This window comes from Orcinus orca, chromosome 9, assembly GCF_937001465.1.
Source record: "Orcinus orca chromosome 9, mOrcOrc1.1, whole genome shotgun sequence".
NCBI classification, from domain to species: Eukaryota; Metazoa; Chordata; class Mammalia; order Artiodactyla; family Delphinidae; genus Orcinus; species Orcinus orca.
Window position 1 is genome coordinate 84,972,776 of NC_064567.1, and position 19,833 is coordinate 84,992,608.

The window sequence follows — 19,833 nt, forward strand, 5'->3', positions numbered from 1 at the left end:
GCCACCACCCACAACCACCTGAGAGCCCACAGCAAAGGGAAAGAAAAGTGGCAGAAGAAATAGGCCAGATTTGGATATCATGTTAGGAGCAGAATCACTCTCAGTTAAGGGAGTGCAGATTCTGTAGCCTATTCCAACTGGGTTTAAATTCTGGCTCCATCACGCATTCTCTATGTGACTGTGGGGAAACCACTAGACTTCTTTGAATCTTAGTTTCCTCAGTTACAAATTCAGGATAATGGCAGTAATGCCTATTTCATAAGGTTGTTGTGATAATTAAATGCAGGTAACATACTTAGGACAGTATGTAGCACATAGTAAGCGTTCAATGAATGTCACCTGCTATTATTATTCAACTAGTTCAACAACCATGAAACAGGAAGCCTTGGGCCAATTATTTTACTTATACAATATCATTTAATCCTCATTTTTTAAAGAAAATTAAACAGACATAGAAAAGTTCAATAATTTGCCCAAAGTCATAAGACAGCAAATCAAAGAACCAGACTCAAACATAGCATGTCTGACCACAAGGGCCCTGCTTTTTGTTTTTTTCTCCTGGTTGATTTTCAAGTTATTAAGACTCAAGAATATCTGTATGTGGTACAAATTAAAATTGTGTCAAAGTGAAAGGGAATGTTTATTTTTAAAACTCTCAGACTCTGTGTGAGAACTTTCTCAAAAAACATTCAGACTTATGGTTACCAATGGGGAGGGGGGATGAGGGAGGGATGGACTGGGAGTTTGGGGTTAGTAGATGCAAACTATGACATTTAAAATGGATAAGCAACAAGGACCTACTGTATATCACAGGAAACTATGTTCAATATCCTGTGATAAACCATAATGGAAAAGAATATAAAAAGAATATATATATAACTGAATCACTTCACTGTACAACAGAAATTCACACATTGTAAATCAACTATACTTCAATAAAAAAAAATTTTTTAAGTCAACATTTTTACCCCCATTTTGAAGATGAAGAAATTGAGTCTCACAGAGGTTGAAATAACTTGCCCATGTCAGACAGCTTTTAAGATACAGAGTTTGGATCTCATTTACAGATACAGATACCCATAGGCTGGCGTTCCATTACACAGTGCTACCTTCCAAGATAAATCTTGATTTTCTTTTCTCAAAATAATAGCAATCTGTGGAAACTACTATCTCTTAGTAGCAAAACCCATTTCAAATTACTTGTTTAGATAAGAATTAAGTAAACATACCACCTATTTCAGATATATCCATTCTTTGACTTGCCAAGATTTGGGTTTTCTAATATTTATTTATTCATTCATTCCACTTATATATTTATTATTATCAATTTATTTATTTTGGCCCCGCCGGGTCCCAGTTGTGGCATGTGGAATCTTAGTTGCGGAATATGGACTTCTTAGTTGTGGCATGCGGGCTCTTAGTTGCGGCATGCACACAGGATCTAGTTCCCCGACCAGGGATCAAACCCGGGCCCCCTGCACTGGGAGCGTGGAGTCTTACCCACTGGACCACCAGGGAAGTCCCAAGATTTGTTTCTAATCAATCACATTCCCAAGAATAGCTATCACTTTTCCTTTGTATTCATGATTGTAGTTTTTAAAAGTCCAATTTTATTGCTTTCTTTGCATGTAAGTCTTAACGCAAACCTGGAAGAGAAAAGATCCCACACCAACACACTTCATGTAGCGTGAGGAAAAGAAAAAAAAAGAAACATAAATGTATATATTTAAAATATCTTCTCAACTGAACTGTTTAACTACTTTATTACTTTATAAGAGGTATGGGGCATGATTCACCCCCTAAACACAACTTGTTTTAGGTTTAAAGGTTCTGCCAACCTTGTAAATTCCCTGAACAGGGTTTCATCAGTCTAGTAAAACCAAAGGAACACATGAATAGGATAATTCCATAGATGTTTTACTGTATCAAACTGTAGATTAAAATTATAATACCAAAATAATCAATTAAAAGAAATGACTATGTAAATTAAACCACCAAGAGATGGCACTTCACAACCACTAAAATGTCTATAATTAAAAAAGACATGGGACTTCCCTGGAGGTCCAGTGGATAAGACTCCACGCTCCCACTGCTGGGAGCACAGGTTCGATCCCATTCAGGGAATTAAGATCCCACATGCCGCACGGCACGGCCAAAAAAAAAAAAAAAAAAAAAAAAGACAGACAGTAACAGGTTTGGGCAAGGATGTGGAGAAACTAAAATCCTCATATAATGCTTGTGGGAATGTAAAATGAAGCAGTCACTTTGGAAAACAGTTTGGCAGTTATGACCTGGTAATTCCACTCCTAGTTATTATCCCAAGATAAATGAAAATGTATGTCCATATGAAGATATGTACATGAATCTTTATACCTGCACCATTCATAATAGTCAAAAAGTGGAAACAATCCAAATGTCCATCAACTGTGAATAAACAAAATCTGGTACACCTATACAATGGGATTCTACTCAGCAATAAAAAGGAATGGAGTACTCACACATGCTACAACAGGAGTGAAACTCAGAAACAGCACGTTAAGTAAAGAAGCCAGACACAAAAGACACTAATGGCAGAAAAGGCAAATCTATAAGATACAAAAAGTAGATCAGTGGCTTCGTGGTGGTGGGGATGGGAAGGAGGAGTGACTACAAATGAGCAATACATTTCTTTTGATAGAAATCTTCTGAAATCAGACTGTGGTGATGGTTGTATAATACCATAAATTTAGTAAGAATTATTGAATTGTACACTTAAAACAAGTGAATTTTATCACTTTTAAGTTACATGTCAATAAAGCTCTTTTGTAAAAACGGAATAGCTATGTTTTTGTAAAATTTCTTTAAATAAAATAACATGACAAGCATTTAAAGGAAAAAATATATATACATAGTCAGAATTTGGAATGAAAAGAATTTTCCATTAAGTTTTGACTCCTAGCAGGCTTTCCATCCCTGTACCTAGAAGACTGCTTCTGCTTTGTGTGTGTGTGTGTGTGTATATTCTAGATTATTAATTTTAATATTGCCCTAATATTAACTTGAATATTTATAGGATTTACTTCCCAAAGGATTTGAGATATCAAAACATTATGTAGTGAAAATTATAGTTCACTGCAACTAAGAAAATGTTAATATAAAGAAATTGTCTATGCTGTACAAATAACTGCTAAATTTATATTATTTGGAATTTTAGGATTCCTCTGAAAATATGTATATGTAACTTGTTTGAAATTATTAAATTTCCCATTTTCTAGAAATCTCTCCCCCAATCCTTCCACTCAGGAAATCATGTAATAATAACATCAGTATCAGGAGTATTGTTTGAAAAATAATACACGTATGAAAATTATGGGAAACTTGAAAGTAAAAGTGAAAAAAGTGTTGGCATTGGGTCATATTCATTGAAAAAAACCTTTTACATCACGCAAGATGTCCATAAGAGGTATCTGTCTTTAAAATAACACCTACACTGTAGCATGAACTGACTGGGACCCTAACATGGATGGAAGGCCCCACCCCTGGTTACTAAAAGATATTAAGTGCCAGTTGAGGCAGTTAATGCTGTTAATAATAATAACAAGAAATAGCATTTGATATTATTTATCAAATGCCAGACACACTTTCCATGTACTAACTTAATAAATCCTCACAATTCTATGAAGTAGATATTATTGCTATCCCTATTTTATAGTTACAAAAATTTAGGTTGTACAAATTTTAACAGTAAGTAGCAGAATATAGCAATTCAAAACCAGATGGACTGGCTTCACAAATGAGGCCTTACCCATCAGTAATTTAATTCACATCCTTACACAAAAACCACCCTATATTCTTTTGCCTTGGCTCTGATCACTAAGAAGTACCTGGGAAGGGTGGCATTTAGCCCCTAATCATTGTCAGATACTTCTGTCTCTACTGACTCTCCATGGCTGCCTTGCCAGCTGGGAAGCTGTCAGGCCTATTAAGAAAGCAAATGAGCCCAAGCACCTATGGTCAGCTGATCTGTGACAAAGGAGGCAAGAATATACAATGGAGAAGACAGTCTCTTCAGTAAGTGGTGCTGGGAAAACTAGACAGCTACATGTAAAAGAATGAAATTAGAACACTCCCTAACACCACACACAAAAATAAACTCAAAATGGATTAAAGACCTAAATATAAGGCCAAACTCTATAAAACTCTTAGAGGAAAACATAAGCAGAACACTCTTTGACATAAATCGCAGCAAGACCTTTTTTGACCCACCTCCTAGAGTAATGAAAATAAAAACAAAAATAAACAAATGAGACCTAATTAACTTAAAAGCTTTTGCACAGCAAAGGAAACCGTAAGCAAGATGAAAAGACAACCCTCAAAATGGGAGAAAATATTTGCAAATGAAGCAAAGGACAAGGGATTAATCTCCAAAATATACAAACACCTCATGCAGCTCAGTATCAAAAAAAACCAAACAACTCAATCAAAAACTGGGTGGAAGACATTTCTCCAAAGAAGACATACAGATGGCCAAAAGGGACATGAAAAGATGCTCAACATCACTAATTATTAGAGAAATGCAGATCAAAACAACAATGAAGTATCACCTCACACCGGTCAGAATGGCCATCGTCAAAAAGCCTACAAAACATGAATGCTGGAGAAGATTTCCTCCTACACTGTTGGTGGGAATGTAAATTGATACAGCCACTATGAAAAACAGTATGGAGGCCCCTCAAAAAACTAAAAATAGAACTACCATATGACCCAGCAATCCCAGACCTGGGCATATACCTGGAGAAAACCATAATTCAAAAAGACACATGCACCCCAATGTTCATTGCAGCACTATTTACAACAGCCAGGACCGGAAGCAACCTAAATGTCCATCAACAGAGGAATGGATAAAGAAGATGTGGTACATATATACAAAGGAATATTACTCGGCCATAAAAAGGAACGAAATAGTGCCACTTGCAGAGACGTGGATAGACCCAGAGACTGTCATACAGAGTGAAGTCAGAAAGAGAAAAACAAATATCGTATAATATCGCTTATATGTGGAATCTAGAAAAATCGTACAGATGAACTTATTTGCAAAGCAGAAAAAGAGACACAGATGTAGAGAACAAACTTATGGATACCAAGGGGGGAAGGGGAGGAATGAATTGGGAGACTGGGATTGGCATATATACACTACTATGTGTAAAACAGATAACTAAAGAGAACCTACTGTATAGCACAGGGAACTCTACTCAGTGCTCTGTGGTGACCTAAATGGGAAGGAAATCTAAAAAAGAGGGGATATATATATATACATATAACTGATTCACTTTGATGTACAGCAGAAACTAACACTACACTGTAAAGCAACTATACGCCAATAAAAAATAAATAAATAAAATATTGATTTCTCAACACACAAAAAAAGGAAATGAGAATATACAAAACTCTTCCTGAAGTACAATCTACTCAGCTCTAAAAATATCTAAAATAGGTAATATTATTAGTAACCACAGGGTAACCGTAAAGATTAAGTGTGCTAATACATACTGAGCTAACAACAGTAACAGACATATAAGAGCTCAAAATGTTAGCTATTATGTCATTTTGATGAATTACCTAATGCTTCCCTTTCCTTAATAATGCAGCATGAGACAAGGAAGGAAGGTATATGCCTTAATTGCATTCTTTTAATATTTATCATAAGATATACTCTGGTTTATTATTCTAAAACATAACCCCAACTAAATGATGCATACATATTAGGAATCAAGACTACGGTACCTTCCTTGTTTACATATTTCTAACAGTTTACTATAAATAGCATGAAAAGCTGTATCATATTTTTAAAGCAATTTAAATTAATGCCAAGAGTATTAACATATCTTGGTTACATTTGTATTTTAGAAAATACCTAACATATTATTGCTGCTCATTCAATCATGTGAAATAAAAAATGAGATCATAAAACATCTAAGTTATTCAAAATCAAACACATTAAACTGTTTAGCTTCCTTCCACTTACCTATATAAGGTAAAATTAATATGGAGAAAAAGTTAAGATAACTTGCTCCTGGGTGCTCAGTCCAGATTCCCCAGAATTAGAATCTGAGGAACCTGGACCACTATCATCATTGGGCAAGAAAAGGTTTGCTGTAATTGCAAGAATCCAGGTAGCCAAAATTGCTACTGAGAGTGACTACAGTTATGCCTACAGAAGTTATACTGTTCATCTTCACTATGCAGAATTAGGAAAAACTGTGCAGAGGAAGAAATGAACCATTTATCCAGATAGTACTTTAGACTGTGCTAAAGTACTAATCTTTGGTAAGCGCTTTGGAAAGCATCTGCAATCTTATACTGTACATACTAGTACTATATATATTCTTATACTGATGAGACAACTGAGGCTGTCGGAAAGTTCTGCACCTAGTTGCAGAAGCTGAAAGACGAATATGGGAACATAAACATTCTTCATTAAGGTTTATCTACAGATTAAATGAAGAGCTCTTTTAAACAGTCAAAAAAAATCTTTCAAATTAAACAAATGAATTTTATAAAAGTTTCTTCAGTGTGTTTTTCAAAGCAACTTTAGTACAGGAGAAAAGAGTGGCCTGAAAGTCAGCAGATCTGAGTTTTGGTTTTATCATTAATTCATGACTTTGATCAAGTTATTAGATCTACAGGCAACAGGTTTCTCAACTGTAAAGCAAAATGTTTAACAGGAACTAGATGATCTCTAAAGTCAAACCATCTTGACTACTGCATAGCATAGTTTCTTTCTTCCTTGTAAATAAAATTCAAACTCAAATTATTTATTTTAGAAATACCCAAACTGGAGAGAGGGTGAGGGTGGAAAATTTTAAGAACTTCATGACCAAAATGCAGGAGAAAAATCTTAGGTGAAAAGGTACATATTTCAGTAACTAAACTAACCAATGTATTTACGCTAGGAAAAGACTTATTTTTGGCAAGTAAGTGACATTGAAAAGGAAATGGTGGAAAACATGTACATTGATTGAAGCAAAGAAAGTTAAGGCTTATAAATTACACTTAATCATATCTCTGCTGTACAAGTGTTAGACAAACATCAACTAAATATTTACTGTTCTAATATTGGATGGGTATTAGAAGACTGACATTTTAGGTTTCTCCTTTACAAGTAAGAATCTCTTTAGCCTCATGAGAATTTTTAGAATCCATGAAATAAAGCACTCTGATAAGTCTGGGGAACAATTCCTCTGATAAGTGTATGAATATGAGATAACAATAATAGAAATAACTCTCATTTATTGAAGGCTTACCCTGTGTAGAGCACTTTGCTAACACTTTGCATATATCATCATCATTTTAAATATAAAAGTCAGTGTTTATATATATGAAGAAAGTGAAATTCAGAGACACAATCTGTCCAGAATTATACAGGCTTTCAAGAACAAGGATTCAAATCTCTGCTTTCCAACCCCAAAACCTATGTTCTTGTTACCATGAAGATATACTGTCTCCTACAGTGGTCACTCTCAAAGGGGTCAGGCTGTGACTAAAAGGGAGCCTGAAGGTTTTGTAAAGCCGGTAACATTCTGTTTCTCGATCTGAGTCCTATTTTATAAACAGGATACAAACAGTTCTGAACACAAGCAGTTGTTCAGTTTGTAAATATATGTGTAAATATGTAAATATATTATATATAATAAATAATAATCTGTGTGGTTTTGTGTATATATTATATACCACAATAAAACATATATTCTCTATGCATTAGTCGGGACTCTCTTTTACAAGTAAAAGTCCAATTCAAACTATCTGCAACAAGAAGGGGAAATTTAAGGACTTCCCTGGTGACACACTGGTTAAGAATCCGCCTGCCAATTCAGGGGACACGGGTTCGAGCCCTGGTCCGCAAAGATCCCACATGCCACGGAGCAACTAAGCCCGTGTGCCACAGCTCCTGAGCCTGTGCTCTAGAGCCCGCGAGCCACAACTACTGAGCCTGTGCTCTAGAGCCCGCAAGCCACAACTACTGAAGCCCCTGTGCCAAGAGAAACCACCGCAATGAGAAGCCCATGCACCACAATGAAGAGTAGCCCCTGTTCGCCACAACTAGAGAAAGCCCACACGCAGCAACAAAGACCCAATGCAGCCAAAAATAAATAAATAATTTTTTCTTTTTTTTTAAAAAAGGGAAATTTATTGGCTAAACAACTCAAAGGTCAGGGGTGAAGCTAATGTCAGGGTGGAATGAATCCAGGGACAAGAGCACCTGCTGGCCTGTGGCTGTCTGCTTTTTCCCTATTCCTGACGACTCTCTGTGCTCTCTCATTCTCTTCTTCTAAAACTTTTTCCATGTTGTGGTAACATGCTTAGACTTTCATCCTTCTAAATGAAAGTTCCTAAATGAAAGAAGCAAAAGAGTCTTTTCCAGCAGCTCTAATTAAAAACAAAACAAAACAAAACAAAAACAAAAAACTATAGAAGGACAGTTTGGGTCATCAGATTTACCTGGACCCATCACTGTGGCCAAGGGAATGAGGTACCATTTCTGGTCTGGTCTTAGTCACATACCCACCTCTTTGGTCAGATGGAAGAAGTATGTGCAGCACATACTCCTGTTGGTCATTAAAGAAACTGCAGAGTACTGACCACCACTCCAATGTCTCATCTACTATATTCCAAGTCATAAGATGCATTACTAGTATTATTTTTAAGAGTGATACTTCATATTTATTCAACAATTCATAAACCAATTTAAAAACCTTTTTAAAAACTATATTTAAAGTTGATTCACTCCTTCATAACCCTGTGAGGCACAGAGAGGAAGCACTACCATCCTCAGATTACAAAAGAAGGAACTGAGGCTCAGAGAGATTGAGTAACACATTCAATATTACAAGCTGATAAATGTCACAAAATCGAATACAAGTGCTCTTTCAACCATATCATACTATAAGGCACAGTAGTCTAAAATTACATTAAAGATTTAATGGTACCTATGAGAATATGGTTCAAGGGGAAAAAAAGCTTAAAAGAGAAAATGTGATAAACCCGTTTGTCTGAGGCTCAGTACTTCTATTTGGTAGATCTTAATTTTACATCTACTACTATAAGCATTCAGAGGCAAAAGAGCACTATACAGGAAACCACACACCATCAGAAAGCATTTCTTGGTTATCACTTAGCATGCCTTCAGCTGCAAGGAAATAAAATTAAACTTCAAGTGACTGAAAAAATAAGGGGATTTATTAGCTCATACAGTAAGAAGTCCCAAGATAAGACAATTCCAGAGTTAATTAATTCCATGGCTCAAAAAGTCCTGAAAAACTCAGGACCTTTCCATCTTTCAACTCTGCCAGACTTGGCCAGCTGTCAAGCTCCCTTCTGGGGAGCAAGTTCATTACAACAGCTTCAGGCAACAGAGCTTCACCCACTAATGTCCAGAGACAGGAAACAGACCCTCTGTCTCATTTCATTCATTTACCTATGTTAAATTAGTTAATATATGTAAAGCATCTAGAAAATGCCTGGCACATAATAAATGTTATATAACTGTTAGGGGAAACACTGACTGAAACCACCCACCCTGGCCAGGCACCACAATAACCATCTGCATGAGTTGTTTTATAACAGGAGGTCCTGGTAAGGAACACGGAACTAACAAGCCACCACCAACTGGAAGAATTTGGGAAAGGTCAATATGAGACGCCAGTCCATATGTCCTACCAACCTCCCAGAATCCTCCTCACTGGAATCCATCTTGGCTGAGTGATGCGTGCGCCACCAGGAAGGACCCTGAGTCAGAATGATTGGCCAGAGACAACCCGGAAACTAATCTCATCACCATAAAACCTGAGACTGCAATCCACATGGCAGAGCAGTCCTCCTGGGTTCCCTTACCCTCCTGCTCTCCACCCGGGTGCCCCTTCCTAATAAAGTCTCTTGCTTTGTCAGCACATGTGTCCCCTCAGACAATTCATTTATGAGTGTTGGACAAGAGCCCACTCTCAGGCCCTGGAAGGGGTCCCTCCTGCAAGAAAAGGATTTTTTTTTTATAAGCCTATATGTAAGAGGAACACAAATCTATATGACCAAAGAGCAGTGAAAGGAACTCTCAGGCTGATGATAAAAGGAAATACCAAGATGGCAGATGAGAGGCATGACTTGAGAACAATCCATCCAAGAATGGAGCAGGAGGTCACAGAGTTCTAGGAGGGTCATTCCCAAGAAAGGAAAAAAAGAAATTGGTAGAATACCTGAATGTGACTGACTACAACAAAAGTTGTTCAGTTCTGTCAGAGACTTTCAAGAACTAGAAAAACAAAGCAAAACATAAAAACTGTTGCACAGACAGGAAATATTATCACAGATACTACATGATGTTGCTCTAAATACTGCACACACAAACATAAGCCTTGAATACTGATTTAACCAAAATTTTAGTCACTGGGAGAATGCAGTAGGGGGATTGGAAAGAAATCATAAAAAAGCTAAATCCTTATCATACAGTCAAAAATCAACAAAAAACATCTATAATGTGGGCCCCTTGCCCACTACTTTCTGGAGACAACTGAGTAGATTCTAAATAACAGTTACCACTCAGATTGCTAAACTGTATAACTATTTAGTGACAATTAATTGCTTTGTGGCTGAGGTAATAATCTTAAATTTGAAGGCTGCCTCAGAGACCCAGACTTTCCATAGTTCTTTCTCCCTCTTGTTCCCTCATGGCGTTTTAGCATGGAACTAGCAGGGAAAACAGAGAGGAAGTTATGGTATAAATATGGGTATCTGGTCACTGATTTTGGTTGTATGACTTAATTTCTTTTGCACCTTTATAACTTGGGCAAAGTAGGTATGTATAAAAAAAAAGTAAATACCATAAAAAAAACTAAACAGTGTTATTCAACAGGCCATTATTCCATTTTTAGCAGGGCAGTTCTTTTTGGTGCCCTAAGATAGCTCTATGAGGCTATCTTAGAGCACAGGTATGCAAACTAAGGCCTGTGGACCAAATCTAACGTATTGCTGGTTTCTGTAAATTAAGTTTTATTGAAACACAGTCATGCCATTCATTTCATTCATTTACACATTGTCTATGGCTGCTTTTGTCCTGTAACAGCAGAGTTGAGTAGTTTCCACAGAGACCTATGGCCCTCAAAGCCTAAAACACTTACCACCTGATCCTTTACAGAAAAAGTTTGCCAACTCTAATTTAGAATATTGCATGATATTTTGTATCCGATTCCTACCCACAAATGTCAGTATTCCCCGAAAAGTAATTATGAAAACCCCAACTTCACACCCTATATTTGCAACCCACCCTCCCCTACTCCCTACCAGGATGAAGAGTAGCAGAACTTTGAAACACCAACTGCCTCCAGGGAGCAGAACTCAGAGGTTGGATAAGGACAGGAAAGGGTACCAATAGGGGCTGTTATTTTTGTTTTCAAAAAGTCTTGAAATACCAAATCTTTCAAAGTATTCACACGTATTCTTCAAGAAAATTAAATTTAAAATCAAAAGAAAACAATAGAGCAAATCAAATCTGGTTAATGGTTCTGGTGACTCTCTAACATAATATGTGATTATATTTGCTAGATATAATTTGTTTTATCTGTTAGGGTTGCTCTGGAGAATTTTTTGGTTGCACATATCCAAAGCTGCTAGATAGACGACCCTCAGATAAGAAGGCTGTTACTGTGCTAAAACTGAATGTGAGTATAATATTTGAAACTCTCCGATCTCAAGAAAGGTCAATTAATCTAACACATCCTACAAATGATCTTCAGTGAAGTTTGAAATTTTTAAACCTAAAAAGTCCAATAGATAAAATGTTTAATAAATATTACTAAATATTACTAACTTACTACTAATTTCTACTAATAAGTACAAATTAAGAGAAAAGCTTTCAAAGATCTATGTAGGAAAAAAGAATAGTTTTCTTTAATTCAGCTTTCTTTTAAGTTGACTGGAAATTTAAAAGTAAAGATGACACTAATATAAAAACATAAAAGATTGAATTAATAGTATGATCAACATCAATACTTCCAATTCATTACTTTACGAGAAAAATGTGATACGGTATATCTGTGGTATGTTCTACCCAGAAAAGAAATGACACATCCAAAGACAGACTGTATTCTTAGGTATGTCTAATCTTTAAAGTGTGCTAATTTACCACTTATTTACAATTTAACTAAATTTTAAAATTGTCTGATTTTCCCATACATAGGAAAACCTTTAAATATATAATTATCTTTGTTAATAGGAACCTAATGAATAAGGCATCAAAAACGTTTTAAAATGTGAAAACAAACATAATTCACTATATAAGCTAAAAATCTAAGATACCACATAAAACAACAATACATTTTAAAGAGTGTAAACAACACTCTTCAGGAATAAACAGCTTACTGTATCTTCAAAAAAGGTATCAGAATTTGTACTTTATAAAGAAAACATTACACTGGTAAAGCTTATTTTGAAACATAGGATGACACAGCTAGTTAAGCAGTTATGACGACTATTCCTACAACATCAAAATAAACATTTTAATATTTCAGTTTGGAAAATACAGTCTCCAAAGGTTTATTCTACTGAAAAGATTCAGCTGTTGAATTATGACTTACAAGAAATAGACTTAAACTATAGTTTCCCTTGTTATAAAATTATAACTGCTCTGTTAACCTAGCTTTCTTCAAAAGAAATGCAAGAAAAAATTTAATGCTTTCATAAAATGCTAACTGTATTCATAATCCTGGAAATTTGGTTTATATTTTAACTGAAAATAATTAATCTAGCTACTTTGATAATGTGGAGTAAAAAGTAGAGAAAAATATTTCTAAGCACCACCTTTCTTATTTTCGGTAATACTTGACATAAAACCATCGTATTAAAAAAAAGCATGCGTTTTTAGAACAAAAACATTTAAAAGGTTAAAAGCTTTGACTATCAACTTACCTTCTTTTGATACCACACTATAGCATCTGTGACTTTGGACGCCATTTATTCCACTGAGATCACACATTCGTCATTTTAGGCTGTGCAAGAGAGAAAAACATACAAAGGACTTGACTTCCACCTTCTAAAAGGAGACTGAACAACATGTATACATAGCACTCTGGTTACTTGCACAGCAGGGGTGTATGACTATACTTATATTACACCCTTCCTCATTACTATTTTAGCAACAGGTTCCCTTAAGTGAACAAAAATCAGTTGCCATAAGAAAAGGATCTTTCTACATGAATATAACACTTAAATTTTCTTACAAAATAGTTGAATTGTTTTTAAAAAAATAAGTCTCTTAAATAAATTTCAGAATTTTCCAGATTATACTGGAAACTTTTCATTTATAAATTCACATATGATAGGAATCAATCCATTCACTCAGTAACAGATCAGTTTTGCTTCAGCTTCTATCTAGGAACTAGCATCAATTACGGTTGCTAAAGGATGGCTTGATAGAGATTCCAAAATTTATAATCATATTTAATTTTCCCTGATGCTCAGTAAACACAAAGTTGAACTAAAATCAAATAGCTAGAGAAACCTAATTAATGTTAAATACTAAGCTAATATTAGAGTTAATTACACAGGAATAGCTACTATTAAGGACTTCTCAGATATCACAGTTTGCTAACCTTCAGAAATTTACCACAGACTACTTCATAAGCATCTTTCTGGATACTAAACTTAATGGTTCCTTACTCCTAGAGAAAATTAATTTCAGACTGATTCCAGTTACCTCTGGAATACTTTTCTAGTCTTAATACTACACCAGCATGGAGGGCATCTCTGGCAGGTGTTAAGGATGAGCTTAAACAGGTTCAAACGCACAATTCATTGCAGAACTCATTACAAATTAGGATCATCCAAGGCCAAACAGGATCTCAAGAAAATTCTGAGAGTAGAGCACCCTGCTCAGCCAATCCTAGCACATGCAGATCTGCAACCAGCGAGATGCTAACACTACAGAGTTTGCCCAGAGTAAACAAAATACCAGAGGTTTTATACTCCATTCTTGGGAGCATATAAGGATTCAAATATAATGACAATTATCACCAGCAAGTTCAAATATTCAGATCAACTTCTAAAATTTAAGGCAGAATTTACTTACTGCCTGTATTTTTTTAACTTTTATTGAAATATAGTTGATTTACAATGGTGTGACTGCATATATTTTTGACAGTGTTAGAGACCAGATTATTTATTACCTTTTCTAAGATACTGATTGCATCTTTAACTGATCAAATTCAAGTAAACCATGTTTTGAAAACCTCATAAATTCCCTGGCATCATGGAAAGAGAAGGAGCATAGAGTCAAAAGATGAGAATTCAAATGGTTCCACTAACTAATATGCAATATTGAAGAAGTCACTTCACCTCTATGATCTAGTTTCTTTCACTTATAAAACAGGAGTAACTGTACCTATCTATCCCTTATAGAGTTTTTGTGACTAATAAATAAGACAATATACATAAAATGCTTACCAAAGTCTACTACATATAGATGGTCAATTATAATTATTTTATTAATTTTATATTTTAAAATTCCCCAATTCAGGAACTGGGAAATATTTATATTTCCTTTTTTAAACATGGCAAACAGGTTAGAGAAGAAAAACGTGCAATCAGTTTCTGTTGACAGTTAAAATAAAAATAGTTACCTGATTATCCTAAGACTGCAATGTCAATTCTCCACTCCATACACATGGATTATTTAGAGATTTCAAAGTTCACCTCCTCTGAAGTTTCTCAGTCAGATGTGGCTACCTTTATTTCTCTTAATAAATAAAGAGGGGGGAAGCTTGTCCTTACTGACTTAAAATCTTCCATTTTTTGTTTTTCTGTCCTGGAGGCCTTTGGGAGTAATTCATTAACTTAAACCACATTTTGTCCTAAAGGTTTTACCTTGATTCGGTCAGCAGACTATTCATTACAACATTACACCTTCATTATAATTGTCTGTGAAGACTATAGTTTATGTTTTCCAAACTGGTTATAACTCTCCTCCCTCTCCTGTCCCCACCTTGCCAAATGCAAGCTACAAAAAGTATGAAAATATCAATTTTTCACTTTACTGTCCTTTAATCTCACCGAATCTTTACTGACAAAAATTCCAGCTTATCTACCAAAATAAAGATCCTCTTTCTAATCCCCAGTAGTGTAAATAATATGCATTTCATATAGAAAATGTGAAAGGATTTTTTATTCACCCAATCTATTAAATATATAAGATATTTAATATATTTGGGGAATATTTAAATGGTCATACAAATAGTATTTTTTTTTTTTTTTTTTAAGAAAAAGCTTCAGTGGAAGTGAGGAAAACAGTACCTGGTTCAAATAAAATAATCTCAAAGTTTTTTTTATATACTTTGGTTTACACCAAGCTACACTAAGAAATAAATTTCGAAAATCAACTCTAACAGTACACTAGGTACATAAAATGTTCTAAATATTTTAATTATATTCATTTGGATTTACGGACATAAAATTTCAATCAATTTTGTTTAAAAAAAAGAAACACAACCTTTCTTCAGGTAATGGTAAGTTCTGCTGTACAAACTCATTTAACAGTTTTTCCATTGTGTCAACAACCTTTCAGTGACACGGAGTGGCTCATATCTATTTTTAAAACAGGTCTTACAGCATGCTAAGACAGATTCCTGAATCAGACATCTGACAAAGCACAGACACATGAGTACAAACAACAAGAAATAATAAATCAACAAATGATTTCATGAATAATAAAGATTATTTCTAAAGCTTTTCCAACTTCTTTAATTCTAACGGTCCAGGAATACAGGTTTATAGTCTCTTTTATCATGATAGTTCATGATAAACACTTTTTATGCTAAATTGACACTAAAATGAATTTACAGAAAAAAGTAGAATATTAAGCTTATTGGGTACCTTAAACAGAGGATCTTAATCTTTTTTGATCAAATAATTTGATAGAAAGATGATATTAAGATATAAAAATAATCCAATTGTGAAAACACAGAGCTAACCATAGGCATAACATTTAAATATTGCCATAGACAGTTACTCTGAGCTAATTCTCTCGATGCTGCTTTAGTCATCATACTTGTCAAAACATCTGAAATTACTCTTTACTATGTCAAGGTCTACACAAAATGCATCTATAATGCCAAAGACTAGGATAGAGGGAAAAGATGACTATGAAGAGACAGTATGTTAAGTCTGCTTTAATAGAATCTCACTATCAGGGGCTTGCCTGGTGGCGCAGTGGTTAAGAATCCACCTGCCAATGAAGGGGGCACAGGTTCGAGCCCTGGTCCAGGAAGATCCTACATGCTGTGGAGCACCTAAGCCCATGCACCACAACTACTGAGCCTGTGCTCTAGAGCCCGCGAGCCACAACTACTGAAGCCCGCGCCTAGAGCCTGTGCTCTGCAACAAGAGAAGCCACCGCAATGAGAAGCCCGCTCACCACAACGAGGAGTAGCCCCCGGTCACCACAACTAGAGAAAGCCCGCGCGCAGCAACGAACACCCAAAGCAGCCAAAAATAAATAAAATAAAATAAAATTCTAAAAAAAAAAGAAAAAAAAAAAAGAATCTCACTATCAAATACCCACAAGTATTCTTTGCACAGATATAGCCAAAGAAAAATTAAGTTTTTAACCATTCCCTATGTTAGAAAAAAAAAAAAATCAGTCTATGGAATACTACATAATGTTACAATGTACTTCTCTCATAATTCTAAAACAAATTTCTCTGTTCCAGCATGACTCTCACTACTCTCAGAAAATAATTTATGCACACCTCTGAAACTTCACTTGTGCTGTAATTCTCATTCCTTTTCTCCACTCATCCATCTTTCTAGATCAGTTCAAATCCTACTTCCTCTAAGATGAAGCTAGCTTTCTGTAAGTGTTCATTTGGAACACGTGAAGCTGGATGTCTCTTCCAGCACTGATTTGTACTAATAAATCTGGTATTTAAATAAAAATGCAAAGCAATATAGCCACACATGTCATTCAATCATATGTAAACACTCTTAAGGAAAAAAAGAGGCATCCTTCTTCCTTTGTGTCTCACTAAGTACCCAACACATTATAACATGCAGAAAAGGAAGGAGAGCAGAGAAAAAGCAATGACTAAGCATCAGGAGAACTGGGTTCTAGATTCAAGTTCTGACACTAAGAGCTAGGGCTTTTGAATTAGTTACTGAGTTTTCTGGGCTTTAGTTTCCACCAGTGCCATCTAGTCAAATATTCCACAACTCAATAAAGGTTAAATAAAAATTCGAATAATGTACAGGAGTTCCTGTGAATTCCTTTACTAACACACCCAAAAATATTAACATTAATTAAATCAGTCATACATATTTGGAATCTCATTATTATGCTATTCAGCAACCTTGTGTCACTCCCCACTGCACTTAGAATTGTATTTAGACCCTCTAAAGTCTCACACTAACCCCTACTTACCCAACATTATTGCTCACCGTCTTCTCATACATCTGTTTCAATCATACCACACTTCCTACACTTTTCTACCTCTGTGTCAAAATTAACAGTTCTTCTCTTTCCAAAACAGGGAAGATTTCAAGACGGCCTCCTAAATTCTACTTTCTCTGTAAGCTTCTCCCAAATTCCTCCATTAAATACTTCTCATCCTGTTCTGTATTCCCATTACACTTAATATGTTCTGTTTTGTACAGACTTCTGTATTCTTGTCTGTATATGTGCCCCTACCACTATCCATAAGTTCTTTGAGAGCAGTCCAATCAATGTCTTTACTACCTCAGAACTCTCCGATAGCTTTCTGTATATATTAAGCACAAATGTTTACAAACCAAATTAAACAGCTGCCAACCAAAGTATTGGTACCATCACAGATGAATGAATTTAATTTTTCTATCAACTGAAAAAAAAAAAAGAAAAAAGCACAACAATGAGAGTGGTCAGTTAAGTTTTATTTGGGGCAAAATGAGGACTACAGCCTGGAAGACTAGCCTTTCACAAAGCTCTGAGGAACTGCTCCGAAGAGGTAGGGGGCGAGGTCGGTATATATGTGATTTTAGTAAAGGTGGGGATACATGCAATTAATCACACATTTTGGCAGAAGGGTGCTACTAGTCACAAGAAGACCGCTGCTAGTCACGAGGAGCAGATGTCTCCCTGAATGATTTTAGTGCTTTTCCAGATATGAAAGTGTACAAGAAACTGGGCTCATAAAATCTTCTGAAAATATCTAACTATATGAAGGCCTGTACTGCCAGTTTTTCCGAGAGCACAGAGTGCCTCATTCCTGATCTCCACAAACTCCACCCTGAACTTCTTTCAGGGCGTGTTGAAGGTCAGCGACCACAGTGGCTAACAACTTCATTCTTGTAGTGCCAGATGGAGAGTGACAATTTTTAGTTGGCAGGCCAGAAATTAAAAATTCTATCCGTCAAACTCCTGCACTACCTCGACATGCATATAAACATAGAAACATACTCTTCCCTAATACTAAAAGGTACAAAAACATTGTGAAGTTTAATTAATATGGCTGGTTTATTTGCTGATATGTCACTCAATCGACCAATATATAAGGATTTGCAGACCTATAAAGTACAATGAACAGGAGTAAAAGTCAAACCTGCCAAGTCTAGTCTACCTCTATTCCTAAATGCTAAAGTTATATATAACTCAGTTGCCTCCTCCAAGGCTAAAATAAGCAATTTTTAGACTTCAGAAACTAGGAACAAAGCTATTCTGTCCTTAAAAAGGTAATAAACATACCTTTCATACTGATATTGAAAGGCATTTTTTCATACTGATATTGAAGTTAAAAAAAAAAGTGAAATTCTGGTAGGAGGAGCCTGGTGTGGACAGAAGGAAACCTTCTACTAGTTTCAGGGTTTCTATTTTCTAATCATATGACCTATAAATTGTTACAATTTCTTGAAAACTTACAAAATTCTTCATCTGGAACAGGATTTTATTTCATGGAAATGTTGTGAAGAATAAATACCACAAACTATATGTTTAAAGTCATTTCCAATCTTAGGATAGAAAAATCAAATGCAAAATGAGATCTAAGAGGTACACACTTTCTATTATACCAGTTCATAAAAGGAATATTTGTAATTCTTATTTTCCTTCATGGAACCAACACATAGTCTGTGTATTTAAGGGCTAGAGGATAACACCTAACCTAAGAAGAAAAATTACAGCCAAGTAACTTCTGTGTAAAACTGTATTTATAAAAACATGTTGTACTACTGTGAAATCTAAGAGAATAACTAGAGTTATAATCTTAATACCCACAAAACCCTCTGTAGAACTTCCTGATGTGTACAGCCAACCCACCCTGTATGTCCTTTAAAAGCAGCTCTTTGAATTTTAAGTTTCTTAACTTTAGCACGTACCCACAAAATCTCTACCAGTAGCATTCCTTTGGGCTTTTTTTTTTTAAATACTTAAAAGGTCCTTCAAATACTTAATTGATAGTGTATTATGTAAGTGATTCTTGTTTTGACTGTTGTGCCATTTGGAAAAATCAATAACGAAATACAATCTAAATGGTTTAACTTCCTCATTTACTCACAAGAAATTTTTTACATCAACCGTTCAGTCATCATTCAAATATGGATATGTTATTAGAGGCCTCTAGTAAAAACATTAACTAAACTAGTGTTACAGGTAACAAATGATAATGCATGAAATGATAGTCAAATGGTTTAAAGATTTAATAGATCATCAAAATGAATTTATTTAGATTAAAAATTGCTACCTATACCTCATTAAAAATACCATGAACAAAATTTGAAAAACACTACTTTAGAGATGTTTCAGCCAGTATCTGATACATTAATAAATATTAATATAAATATTAATTA

General features: G+C 35.1%; 1 protein-coding gene and 1 long non-coding RNA gene across 6 annotated transcripts in view; one reads left to right on the forward strand and one right to left on the reverse strand.

Moving 5' to 3' along the window:
* Positions 1 to 9,986, forward strand: part of LOC125965434 (uncharacterized) — a 34,655-nt gene extending 24,669 nt beyond the window's left edge. Inside the window, exon 3 of the long non-coding RNA XR_007479309.1 lies at positions 9,604 to 9,986. This is a non-coding gene — a long non-coding RNA (uncharacterized LOC125965434). The remainder of the gene's footprint in view (positions 1 to 9,603) is intronic.
* Positions 1 to 19,833, reverse strand: part of PHTF2 (putative homeodomain transcription factor 2) — a 113,169-nt gene that overhangs the window by 69,580 nt on the left and 23,756 nt on the right. For all 5 annotated transcript variants that reach the window (XM_033439798.2, XM_033439799.2, XM_004263397.3 and 2 more), the window contains one exon: positions 12,934 to 13,013. In XM_033439798.2, coding sequence (XP_033295689.1) covers positions 12,934 to 12,978 — 45 coding nt within the window. In that variant the 5' untranslated portion in view covers positions 12,979 to 13,013. Of the gene's footprint in view, positions 1 to 12,933; positions 13,014 to 19,833 lie in introns of those variants that run through there.